At 41.7% G+C, this 12,937-nt stretch overlaps 1 protein-coding gene across 1 annotated transcript in view; it reads right to left on the reverse strand.

Annotated features, from left to right (window-relative positions):
• Positions 1-12,937, reverse strand: part of LOC121958923 (rho GTPase-activating protein 44-like) — an 83,310-nt gene continuing 70,373 nt past the window's right edge. Inside the window, 11 exon segments of the mRNA XM_042508106.1 lie at positions 1-104; positions 107-184; positions 2,608-2,991; positions 3,296-3,402; positions 5,201-5,672; positions 5,675-5,730; positions 7,319-7,342; positions 7,344-7,508; positions 9,079-9,096; positions 9,283-9,285; positions 12,742-12,922. Coding sequence (XP_042364040.1) covers positions 28-104; positions 107-184; positions 2,608-2,991; positions 3,296-3,402; positions 5,201-5,672; positions 5,675-5,730; positions 7,319-7,342; positions 7,344-7,508; positions 9,079-9,096; positions 9,283-9,285; positions 12,742-12,922 — 1,565 coding nt within the window. The 3' untranslated portion in view covers positions 1-27.

Consider the following 12,937-nt stretch of genomic DNA (forward strand, 5'->3'; position numbering starts at 1 on the left):
GAGGGGGGGGGGGGGGACTCAGTGGCGTCATAGCACTGTGCTCTCAGACTCTTCCTCCGACTCCGCTCTGTTGTTGGTCGACTCGAACAGCGCCACTGAGTTCTGAAGGGGGAGATGTGGGGCAAGTCAAAAATACCGTCCAGGTCCACGTTGATAACGGGGATGTCCAAGTTGCAGAGAGAATCTGGCAGAGCAGAGACACAGACAGGCACGAGTGAAGCAAAAATACTGTTGATTCGGGTGAAAAATAATAATAAAAAAAGGGTTTTAGAGGGAAACGGATCATTCAAGATGAGGTTTCATCGATGCTGGATGAGGTTACACACAGCAGGCGGGTCATCATAAGCTCAAACCGCAGTTACAGCATGAATAAATCAAAAATAATGCATGAAAGGGGTGTGTGTGATATATAAAAAGTACAGTATGTAACGGGTGTCTACATACTTACTTTTAGCCAATGAACTGCATAAGATAAATATTTTATTAATTACAAGTTTACATGTAGGACAATATATTTCTACCTAAAAATGATCACTTTGTGTTAAAATTATAAATTAAAGACTCGTTGCAGAGTAAATTGTTGGCATTGTAGTTTTTTTACCACAGATATATTACATTTGTACATTTCGTCAGTATCATATCAACATTTCTAAAATGACTATTGACGACTATGACTAATGATATTTCCAAATGTAACATATACATGGTTTGCAGAAACATACAATGCCAACATTTATTCTGGCGGTCGGACTGTGCAGGAAACATTCAAAAAATGTTTTATTTCTATATTTAATTGAAGTAATTGAAGGTTTTATAAAGTTGGTGTCAGATTTTAAAAAATATGGTCAAGATTGGTGCTGAAGAGGCTGATAAATCCTAAATGTTTGCCTTCATAATGAGTCAAGGCTGAGCAGTCCTGCAATACCAAATAAAATATCTATCTATCTATCTATCTATCTATCTATCTATCTATCTGTCACATCTGTAGTGGATACAAGTACATTTTTCAATATTGTGCATCCCTATTGATTACCTGATCAATCCAGTAAACACTATCAAAACCTTAAACCCGTAAGGATGAATGTAGTTCATTTTTCTCATGTATAAACTCATATATTGACCTCAGTTTAATGCAAAAATAAAAAGTATTCATTTGATGACATCCACAGTGTGATGAACGACTGCACAGACAGGAAGTGCGCTGACTGAGGTGGCAGTGAGGCGCAACATCGTGGAGTGGAGCGGGAGTGTGTGAGGGGAGTGGGCAGCTGGAGCAGGGCATTATGGGTGGGGATCCTGAGGGCAGAGAGGGTTGGAGGCCCTGGTCTGTTCAGCTCATGTAAGCCATGCATCCATCATTCTCAGCCACCATGCAAAGGCCAAAATAACGGGTTAAAGCTGGACTGAACGCAGTCGCTGTGTGTCGGCGTTTAATGAGGAGTCATGCAGGAGAGCGAGGCCGCCGAGGATCAGCCGAAAAACTCTGCTTCCACCGGCAGCCTCGCCCCTCCTGTGAGCCGGCTTCGTGTTCGGCCGGGATGTCAGAGGGATCAGAGGGGTGGGGAGGTGAGGTGAAGCTTTAGCACAGGAACTCCTGCTTACCCTAAAAGTCCCTCTCACACACAGAATCACACTGAACCTCTCGGCTCATACCGCTGCAAGTGAGACAATAAAAGCAGTCGACAGAGAGGTGAAAATTAGACCAAAACACACTGAAAATCTGCAAGGGAGGCAAATAAAAAGATAAATTGAGTATAAAGTTAGAAACAATTTTTGTGTAACTCCAAACTGGTACAGGATTATGCAAACTAATAATTAAAATCCAGAAAAAAACCCAAAACAAACTATGTTTTTAACCCTTTGGACCCTGAGCAAATTTGCTTTATTTCTTTAGAAACATGACAAGAAGGCAATGAGCGACAAAAGAGAAAATGATCCAAAAATTTGCAAGAAATTAGTGTAAAGTACAAGAAACCTACCTGAGTAAGTAAGTAAAAAAGTTAAAAAAAAAAAAAAAAAAAAAAAATATTAAAAAGAAAACAACAGCAACAACACGGACATAACCTGGAAAAGTGTTTAAAAATATAATAATTTTGGAAATTGTTTCATAATATTTAATTATGATAATTTTAGATAGGTTTTCTCTACATTTTTTCACATTATTCCCTATACAGTTTCCCCTAGCTTCTTAAAAATATATATATTTTTAAATCTACTTTTTTTTCCTTTTTTTTCAATTGCTAAAACATCTCTTAAAAAGTTACTCATTGCCGTTTCCTGTGTTTTTGGAGGAAAACACACAAATTTGCTCAGTGTTCAAGGGTTTGACTACTTTTGAAAGGCGTCTGAAAACAGCACAAAAAATGAGGTTTCAAAGGGTTAAAGGGATCCCGGGATCCTTAAAAAGTCTTAAAAGGCATCAAAATCATTAATCTGAAAAAAATCATTCACCAAATGCCTTTAAGCCAGTAACTAATGGGCTCAAATAAATACAATAGAGTAAAAAGCTCAATAATTTCTGAGAAAATCTAAGAAAATAGTGAAATAGGAGCTAAAAATAGTGGAAAACTTAAATACAACAGCTGAGTCAAGGTGTGTACACCTTACCTGTGGACATGCTCTCCCCCGGAGACAAACCGTCCAGGAGACCCGTGGAGTGCTCCAGAGGCTGAGGACTGGTACCAGGTGTGCTGGGGGGCTGAGGAGGAGGTAAACTGGGCCTCTGCCGCGGCGGCTTTGGGGTCGGCCTGGCCTTGGTGAGAGTCCCGGCCAGCGAGGGCGGAGAGGAGAGGGACGGGGTGGTAGCCATCTGGATCTGACCCGGGGAGCCGATGGTGGCGTAGCCCTGCGGGTAGCTGAAGCTGTACGGGGACGGGGTGCTGGGAGGAGTGGGGGACAGGCTGACGGGAGACGGCTGACCTGTGGACTGGTCGGACATGGCTCCTGACTGGCAGTACGGGACTTTGGGAGGGATCGGGGCCAGCTTTTTGGCTGCAGAGAGACAAACAAGAAATGAAAGAAGTAAGTAAATTATCCATTCACATTTTAAATTTGCTTTTTCAATTTCCTTTTTTTTTATTTTTAACTTTAATTATGGCCTGATTATTCCTAGTAGTGTAGTAAAATAATAATCTTTTTTTATTTTAGTTTTTTTTTTTTTTTATTTTAATGTAATTTTCTATTTGGACTTATAATTTGAATTATCTTCCACACATTAAGAGTATAACATGAATTTTTTTTTTTTTTTTTTTTTTTAAATTCAGACGAATACCAAGGTATGACACAGCGTGATTACCTCTCCTCAGGGTGTGAGGGCTGTGATCAGACTGTCCACTAGATGTCATTGTCCCCTGGAGTCCCTTCTGTCCAATAACTGGGGATAGCTCCTTGTTCTTCAGTGTACTGAGGACAAAAAAAAAAAACACACACACAAGAAATCACAAGCTGCCTCGTGCATCTCTCTTCTCTTTAATAACATGTCAAAGCTGTTTCCATAAATCTGCGGGTACATAAAAGAAAAAATATGAGAGCACCCATAGTTCAATGTCAAATTGCCTGAGTGACCAGGCGAACATGTAGTCTATGCTGCACGGCTGCAGAAGCTGTCAAAAAACCCCAAATAAACCCTAATGGCTTAATGGATTTCCCTTACTTTTACAGCGCAGTGCAGCCAGAATGCCAATGGGAGAAAGGCCTGAAGGTCACAACATAACCAGTTTACACTGACTGACTCTCAGCAGATGAAGCATGAGCGGATGACTGAAGCTGCTGGGATTTAAAGACGAGCCGGAGAAACACACATGCAATTAACTGATGTGTTATTTTACTTCAGCACACAATCAACCAAAATTTAAACGCAGCACTTTAGTTTTTGGTCCCATTTTTTCACCGGTTTAAGTTAAGATCCAAGATTTTTTTTTGTACTCGATGGATATATTTCTTCCAAATTTTGTTTGTTAAAATCTATGTTAGGATGTATTTCTTCCAAATTTGGGTTGTTAAAATCTACTTTAGGATATATATCTTCCAAATTTGGGTTGTTAAAACCTATGTTAGGTTATATTTCTTCCAAATTCTGGCTATTAAAATCTATGTTCGTGAGCACTACAGCATCATCACTACATAGGTGTTACATTCTGAAATGTGCAGTTCGATCTCACAACGCACACAGTACGTTTACTTGATGTTAGAAAAAGTCAAAGTATTCTGTTAGTCCGACTAAAACTGGACTTTTAAATCACACGTAAATATGTTAGTCCGACTGAAATCAGACTAAATCAAACTTCCCGAAATCAGACTGACACACCCTTGAAAGTTGAGCTATTCCGTCATGCAAACGCCTCCGTCAGACTTTAACTGGACTTGATGTTCTGCACGTCCTTGTTGCCGTGCCGACCTCCCTCAGTGTTTAGGGATAGGGACTGTTTGGTACTTATGAGGGGGCAAGGGGTGATGCACAACAGGTAAGGCATTAAAAAGTTGGACAGGGCCACAGCAAAACATATTTTAGCCACCTAAAAAAAAAAACAAAAAACAATACCAGTTAAAGTATTCGCTATATTTGAATATTTCCTCCTTTTTACTTTTCACAAACAGCTGATGGAGGCAGCGGTAGAGCAACAACTCTGCGGTTCAGTGAAATTAAAGTTAGAAAATAATCATTTCACAGCCCTAAAAAACAAGAGTCTTAGATCTTTAACTTAATCCTGTTAAAAATGGGAGAAAAAAATACCAAAAATGTTAAATTTTTGTTCAGTATACATTGTGCTGTTTCTGCTCATTTTCAAGATCTCACTCAGGAGCTGACTGGGCCCACTGGTATGACTCATTAACACCCACTTTTTATAATGGTATGCGCTGAAAGCTTTGAATTTCCTTTGTTGCCTGGCAACAGCCTCCTGAATATCCTGGCAACATGCAAAGTTATGGATTGCATTCATGACAATTGTATAAAAAAAAAAAAAAAGATGGATCTGATAATGGAGTTCCTAAAGAGCGTTGACTGACGGATACACATCCGAGGGAATAATTAAAGATGGAGAAGAGGGCGGCGCTGTGGGGAGTATCTTAATCTCACCCTTCCCCTTCTTTCTCTCTCCTCACATCCTCACATCCTCCCTCTCTCTCGTGTCCCTGTGGGGCTTCTCCTCATTTGTGTGTGAGTTGTGTTGGAAGTACGAGCGAGTTCGGCAGCATTTACCTAGTCAGCTTGGCTCCTCTCTCCCGGCTACAGGCACAGGCTGCCCATGGAGGGGGAGCAGATAGGGGGGTGTTGGGGGGTTTGGGGGAGCCCAGGAGCAGGTCGTGACGAGTAAGAACGAGCGGGGGTTTGATGTAAAGGGTGGAGCCATTCGTTTCGGACGGGGTCGCATGCGAAGCGTCGGACATGGAGGCCTGTTTGGGCAGGTGCAGGGAGTTGGGTTTGGGGTTGGAGTTGACGTCAAGCTGCTGGGGGGACGGGCAGAGGGAGTGGGGGAGCGGGGGTGGGCTGTAGCCGCAGCGGCGGGAAGGAGGGGACGTGCCGGGGGGCACGGATTCGGGCGTGGGGGCTACGGGACGCATACCCGGAGGTGCACGGGTGTAGAAGTGGTGGTGAGGGAGCGAGAAGGAGGAGCAAGAGGAGGAGGAGGAGGAAGATGAGGAAGAGGGGTAAGGGGGAGGCGGCCTCTCTCCTCGGGGGAGGGGTAGGCGTAACAGGAGTCCGACCAATTGGAGGATGCATCATCCGAGCTGCAATGATAAACATATCAGTGTTTCACGGGGGGGCGAGCTGGTCTCCAGAGGCTGAAATGCAGTTAAAGTGGATGAATTCGTTAGGAGGTAAAGAGCAGTGGGAGTATTGATTTGGAAGTTTAAGGGAGAAAATTTTAATTATCGTGTCAAGAGGGAGAAGTTAGGGCTCCACGGGGAACAGCGCAATAAAATAAAAGGATAGGTGATAATCTCAGAAATGAAATAAAACAGAAAAGTCACCTCATCCATTGCAGGGCCTTGCGACAATGGACTGTTATGCTGTTAATGATGCTTGGACTAATGACAAAGAAAATAAAACATATAATTCATGCACATGCAGCAATGAACTTTAGATGAACTTTTCTCAACTTGTCCACGTCACATAAAAAGTCAGCCTAAATAGGAATGGAAATCACAGTATCCCCACTCAAGCAGATAATTAACTCTCCACACATGGCTACTACAACCACAAGGATGAGAAAATAACCCCAAAAAAGAAAAAGAAAAAATTAAAGAAACAGTGTGTAAGATTTTGGGAGATTTGGTGCCATCTAGTGGTGAGGATTGTACATTACAACCAGCTGAAAATGCTCAAGGTTAGAAGTCGCTCAGTGTTCATTGGGTTTTTTCTGTTTGTTTTTTAACATTATTTTGGGGCTTTTTGCCTTTATTAGATACGACAGCTTAAGCATGAAAGCTGGAATGAGAAGGAATGACAGTAACAACGGGCCGAGGTTGGAATCAAATCTGCATCCACTGTGGCAAGAACATAGCCTTTGTACTTTACCAAATGAACTACTGGGCGTCCCATTGTTGAGGAGATTTTTTAACAGGAGCCGAATTATCCACAGAGGTCTCTTCCTTTCCAAAACAAACAGACCTAGTGATTTAAACCATTAAAAATGTGAAAGAAAACTGTTTCATTTTAAAAATCAGTGTTTCTCCAATGCTGTTTGGCATGCCGCTGATGGGCTGCTTGCCTCAAATGTGCTTAAAATCCAAGCAAATCTCTGCGTGCTGTTGCTGCCTGATGGTATTGAAATGGGGGTTTTTGGGGTTTTTTTTTTTTTTGCATGGCACACTGTGAATTATCACCCCCTTAAAAAAGTGCTGCTGATTGGTTGGTTGTATTTTGAATCATGGACAAACAAGTAAGTCATCGATGCATCAACACTTGATGATATCAGATTGTGCGATATAAACAGGTCATTCTAAGGTAATGAAAACACAAGGTTTCTTTTTATTAGGTGATTATACACTAAAGAAAACATACTTATGTTATACTCCCATTTTTGCCAATATACATCACCCTAAATCCTACACACTGGACCTTTAAAGAGCAATCGCAAAATGTGACATCACATGCTTCATCCGAGGTGAGACAGCGAGGTTCACACAAAGGTGAGGATGGACATTTCGTGGGAAAAAAAAAACAAAAACAAGAAAATGTGGAGCAAACAGTGCTGTTCTGGTTGCAGGGCGCAGCAGCACGCGTGGCGGGGAGGGAGGAGCAGCAGTGCGAGGAGTTTGTGGCGAAACAGGAGGGGAGCAGGGGGCTGGAGGGGGGAAGGCACGACAGCCTTACCTGGCTCGGTCGCTGTTAGTGGGGAGGAGGGGGGGAGGGGGAGGCAGAGAAATCCCCAGGCTGCTCGGGGATGAGAGCGTCAGTGGGCGGGGTGGGGGGATGCACGCTCGGTGGCGTGGACGACATTTTACGAGAAGAAGACGAGCCCCTGCGTGACACCCAAGTAGTGTCCATCACCCTGACACCCATGCTGCAGTGGGACAGAGATCATCAAGTCAACGGAGTGTGTGTGTGTGTGTGTGTGTGTGTGTGTGTGTGTGTGTGTTTTGGTTTAAAGGGGAGGGGCCAGTTTTCCACACCTTAAACAGATCGTCAGGGCGGCTAAACACAAGACTCACGGCGCTGAAAGGAGCTGATCCAGGATCAGCGTCTAGGGTCACACTGCTCCACCCACAAAGCCTTATATGGGCGTAATTATGAACATGAGCATGCAGGAAAAGACAACGCCTCCTTTAAATGTATATTTTCCTTTTTTTTAATGACATATTCTCCTGCAGGATGACGATTTTATGAGGAAGGTGAGATGTTAAATCTTCACGAGCAGTTTAGATGACATGAACTATGACATGAAATGTTTTTTTTAAATTTTCAGTAAAACCCACTAAAACTGGGATCAGCATCACTTTTGTTGTGCTGCATTCAGACACTTAGGTATTTATTAACCGTATTAAGTATTTAAACCGTTCAAACCTGAGCAAATTGGTTTGACTTTTTTTGTAAAATATAGGGGGAAAAGGTAGTGAGCAACTTGGCTAGTTAGAATTTAAAAAAAAATCTGATATTTATTTTTCTTCACGAATTTTTGTTTAAATGATTTTATGAATGTTTATTCAGTTTTTTTATGTCCCTATTTCTTTTTTTTTTTGTTTTGTTTTGTTTTTTGTTTGTTTGTTTATATCACTTCCCTAACTTTTTTTTGTTTGCTTGTTTTTTCAGGGAAAAAAATTAAAATTATATTGCAGAACTTTCATGCAATTTTCATGTTGTTTTTTTAAAATCTATTTCTTGCCAATTTCTGGCTCATTTCTTCTTAAGTTGCTCATTGCCTTCTTTCTATGTTTTTGAAAAAAATCAAGCAACTTGCCCAAAAGGTTAAAAAGACAGCTAACCCCCAAATAAAAAATATATTTAAAAAATATTTCCATCTTGCGTGTAGTGTTGTTATCAGTCTAGATAGTTAAAAAAATAAAATAAAATAAATAAAAGATGTACAAAATAGGTAAAATAAATTTTAAAAAGTACAATATGACTAAAATAGGTGAAATAAATAAAAATAAAAAATAAAATAGGTAAAATAGATACAAATAAATAAAAGATGCATAATATGGGTAAAATAAATACAAACAAACAAAAAAAAAGCACTACAGCACAGAGGAAAAATATGTAGTTTTTATTTTGGGGTGAACTGTCCCTTTAAAATGAAACAGGAACTAACTGAAGGACGCAGTCGTCTGAGGCTTAACAACAAGAGGCCTTTGTGCTCGCAGGCTGAACAAGTTTATCCAGCGCCAGAAAGATGCTTCTTATGCAAACGCAGAGAGAGAAAGGCCCGCTTTGTCCCCCCGTCTCTGTCGGAGACATTGAACTAAAGGAGTCCAAAGTGTGTCACACCTGAGCGGAGCATCAAACACCCCCCCCACACACACACACGCACACAGGTGACAAATAGCGACACTTCCTGTCAACGTGCAGCTGAGATGAGCACATGATGGACAGACCGATGAGAGGATGTGTCGGGGGTAGAAGGATCTATACTGTACCTTTGTATCTTCCTAATGCTGCATAGTTAAAGACAAAGACAAGCACAGTGAGGACAGGGAGTGAGGAGGACAGAGTCCCCCCCGGACTCATTAACAACATTGTTATCAAAGCAGCAACTTTGGCAGGATGAGCTCTTAAGACGAGAGCCAAGATGGAGGAGGAAAACAGGGGACTCTGGCCCCGCGGGGGGGCTGCAAAGGGACGAGCTGAGTGTAATGAGGAGAGCGATTTTCGGGGTGAATCGCTCCCTGAAGCGCTGCCGACATGGCAAAACCCGCAGAGAAAATGATCGCTCTGTTTGTCGTTAATGATGTCAAAATTACCCTGATACAAGAAAATCAGCCCCTCAGAAAGTTTGGTGCGTTCATGCATCACACCCAGAGTTTAAAAAGCACGGCACAGTGCAATATCACGGCCAAAAGTATGTGGACACCCTTCTTTTGGTTCTTGTTGTAGTCGAGACCATACTAAGCCAGACCAAGACTTGACCGAGATCAGAGTGTGCGGAGACCGAGTCCAGACCAGGACCAATTTTCCTCTCATTTCTATGAAAGGTGGCAGCCGACACTGGTGACAAAAAAAAGCAAACTACAAATGATTTATATGCAATCACAGTAATCATGTCAACGAATCAATCCATCGTGGTCTCAACCGGTGTTGATTAAAAATCCGGAGTCCGCTATGTCCGAGACCGAGATGAGACTGAGTCAAAAATGTGTTGGACCTCAAGATAAGACCGAGACTCTCTAAACGAGACCATACTAACTATGCATGTCTGTATAGTTTTCCTCTGATTTCGGAGTCGTTATAAAAAAAAGCAAACTAATCAATTATCGGTTGATTTAAAGAAGGAAGTTGTAAATCCCATCAAAGTAACTATGTAAACAAATAAATCTGTGTCTCAACCGATTTCGAGTTCGCTATGTCCGAGATCCAGATATGACTGAGTCGAAATGTGTTCAATTCGGAGACGGGACTGAGACCCTCTAAAAGTGGTCCCGAGACCGACCTCGGGTACTACGACACTAGTTTTTTTTAATGTTTGGTGTCTGTTAGCTCCAATTATGGGAAATATTTACCCAACAGCATACAATCACATTTTTAAAATAAAGCAAGCTCTGAACTATTTGGCAAAAGTTACGAGAAGACTTTTTCTCCTTTCAAGACAACTGAAATGAAGTAGAAAAATTTTTTAAAAAAAACAGCAGTCAGGTTTCCAATAAAGTTTAGAAAAAACTGCCATTTATCGCAGTAGTTTTTACGCTTGCATGAGGTGGTATTTCAGGCGACTTAAAGAAGCAGAATTTCACAAAACACTTTTTAGTCTTTTTAAGGTCACATGATGCTATGGCTATGAGCTTGTCAGGAGGAACTGGCTCCCTCATGATGCAGCAGGAGCTACAAGAGCTGTTATTGCATCACATAACTCTGAGAAAGTTGAGAGGATCATCTGGAAGTTTTGAATCCAAAATTCCTCTGTGAAATCATGAACTATCAGCTCCCAGAAATCCCTCATACATGGCCGCTCCCACGTATAAGGGGCTCGCCTTTCCATCATGGCTCCATAACACGCCTACGTCGCCCTGGATTGTAAGTAATGACGGCTAGTTCAGTGGCTGCAATAGAAATAAAGCTGCTAATGTTTTTTAAAACATCCATCGCCATGGTTACTGGGATGTTATCACGAGAGGAGAAGTCTCATAACATGGAAAAAGTCATCTCACAATTGTGTTTCATCGACATTTCGAAAATATCGCTTAAGTTTTCCGTAAATCTGTAATGGAAACTCCGCCCTCCTCAGGAGTAAAGTGAAAACAACCCTTTACATAAGGTCTTACTATTGATATTAAGTTTGATTTCATCACCCTCGGTCCTGTTTTTTTAAGCGTATTTGTGTTCTTTGGAAAAAAAACAAAACATAAAAATAAAAACAAAGAGGCATCTTGGGGTTTACATGTAGCAACACTGTCATGCAGAAACCTACGAGGAGAAATCGCAGAGAGAAATCGCAGAGCATCACTCGATAGAAATCTCGTTGCCCCAACTTCATCTCGTTGCCCCGTCTCTGCAGCAGCACCTCACAGGAGAATCAGCTCCGTCTGCTGTTTCTCTCTTGCTGATTTTCTGAAAATTAACTTAAAATTTGCGATACATTTGGATAGAAACCCAACTATAGATGCGCTTCCACAAACCCAAACTGTGATAAAAATTTTTTTTTAAAAACTCCTCTTACAAAAAGTCAGGAGAAAACTGGTGTTAAACTTCCAGACGGAGTCACGTCACTGCGCCTGTGAATCAATCAGCAGTCCTCTCCTCCTCTGTGCAGACCTGCAGCTTCATCAGGCTGGATCCACACTGACAGCTCATCTCACGAGGTAGCTCTACAAAAAAACCTGAGGAGAGGCCACTTCGCAAAGTTTCTGCACGACTGCCTTTTGACAGAGTCGGACATGTGAGGTGAGAAGAATTCCCCGCTGATTACACAAGTTTCATGTGAGAGGTGACCGCAGCGTTAGAGCTCGGTTTCACTCTGAGGTAGACAGAAAGAAAACTGTTTATCTGCAGCCTAAAGAGAGAGAGAGAGAGGGGCAAGACGGTGACATTTAGTGTGTGAAATGAGGAATCTGACAATCCTGAAGCGGTGGAGGAGGATTAGCTGAGAACCAGTCAGTGGCTTTTCTTTCTCGCTCCTCTCCGTCTGTCTCTGCGTCTCTTTCTTTAATGCTTTAATGCACCCTCCGTCTTATCGGGCCCCGCGGCTAGTCTGAGCTCTGCAGCCCTGGGACCACGAGTAGCCCAGCTAATTAAACCTGGACCCAGCGTGTGTGCGTGTGTGCGTGTGTGTGTGCTGGATCTGATCAATAGAGCTCAGCTTTCAATAGAAACACCCTCTTCAGAAGCAGCACAGAGAGGCTGCCTTTCAAAGAGCAGTTTTCTGTTTTAAGCACAAAAGCTTTTAGATTTAGAGCTGCACACGGTTGTAAAGTTGCACTTTAATTTTTTACGAAGTGCACAATTCTCTCTGAAGTACAAAGCAGGATTAGGGTCTTAACTGAGAAAAAAAGACTTTTAGAATAAAGTCATATTATTAGGAGAATAAGGCCGTAATATTACAAAAACAAAGTTGTAACATCACAAATTACGAGAAAAAAAGGTCATGATGTTACGAAAATGACGTCATAATATCACAAGAATAAAGCTGTAATTATGAGAAAAAAAAGTCTGAATATACCAGCATAAAGGCGTAATTTTACCAGAACAAAGTCAAAATATTACCAGAATGAAGTCATAATATTATGAGAAGAAAATCCTAATATTAAGACAGTAAAGTCTTAACTTAATTTTACAAGACTTAAGTCTTAATTTTGAGGTGAGGAAGAAAGTCCTGTCTAGTCTTGTGCCTTTTTTTGTTTGTTTTTTTTAGTTTCTATTTCTTCCTGAGCCTTGGACGGTTATTATCATTATTATTACTTCCTTTCTGTGATATGGTTGTTTGCGTACTGTGTTCATCTGTTCAATAACTTGAAAATCATCAAAATAAAGTTTTAAAAGGACAATAATTAATCGTCGTCTGTTTAACACATCTTCTCTAACCTTCAGGATTTTGGTGGAGCTAAATTTGTTAAAGAAATGTAGTCTGAGTAGAGAAATCTAGCTCGTACCCGTCTTTCTTGTAGAACTCCAGCATCATGTTGTCCGTGGCGACGCTGAGCGGCCGTCGGCTCTGGTCGTTCTGCTTCCGGTCCATCTGATCCATGTCCGGGGACGGCATCGAGCTGTAGTTGGCGTTGTGGTTGGTGTGGACGGGGCTGCCGTAGTTCCCCGTGACGTTGAACTCGATCTCTGAGAAAAGACAGA

Source organism: Plectropomus leopardus, chromosome 19, assembly GCF_008729295.1.
Source record: "Plectropomus leopardus isolate mb chromosome 19, YSFRI_Pleo_2.0, whole genome shotgun sequence".
NCBI lineage: Eukaryota > Metazoa > Chordata > Actinopteri > Perciformes > Serranidae > Plectropomus > Plectropomus leopardus.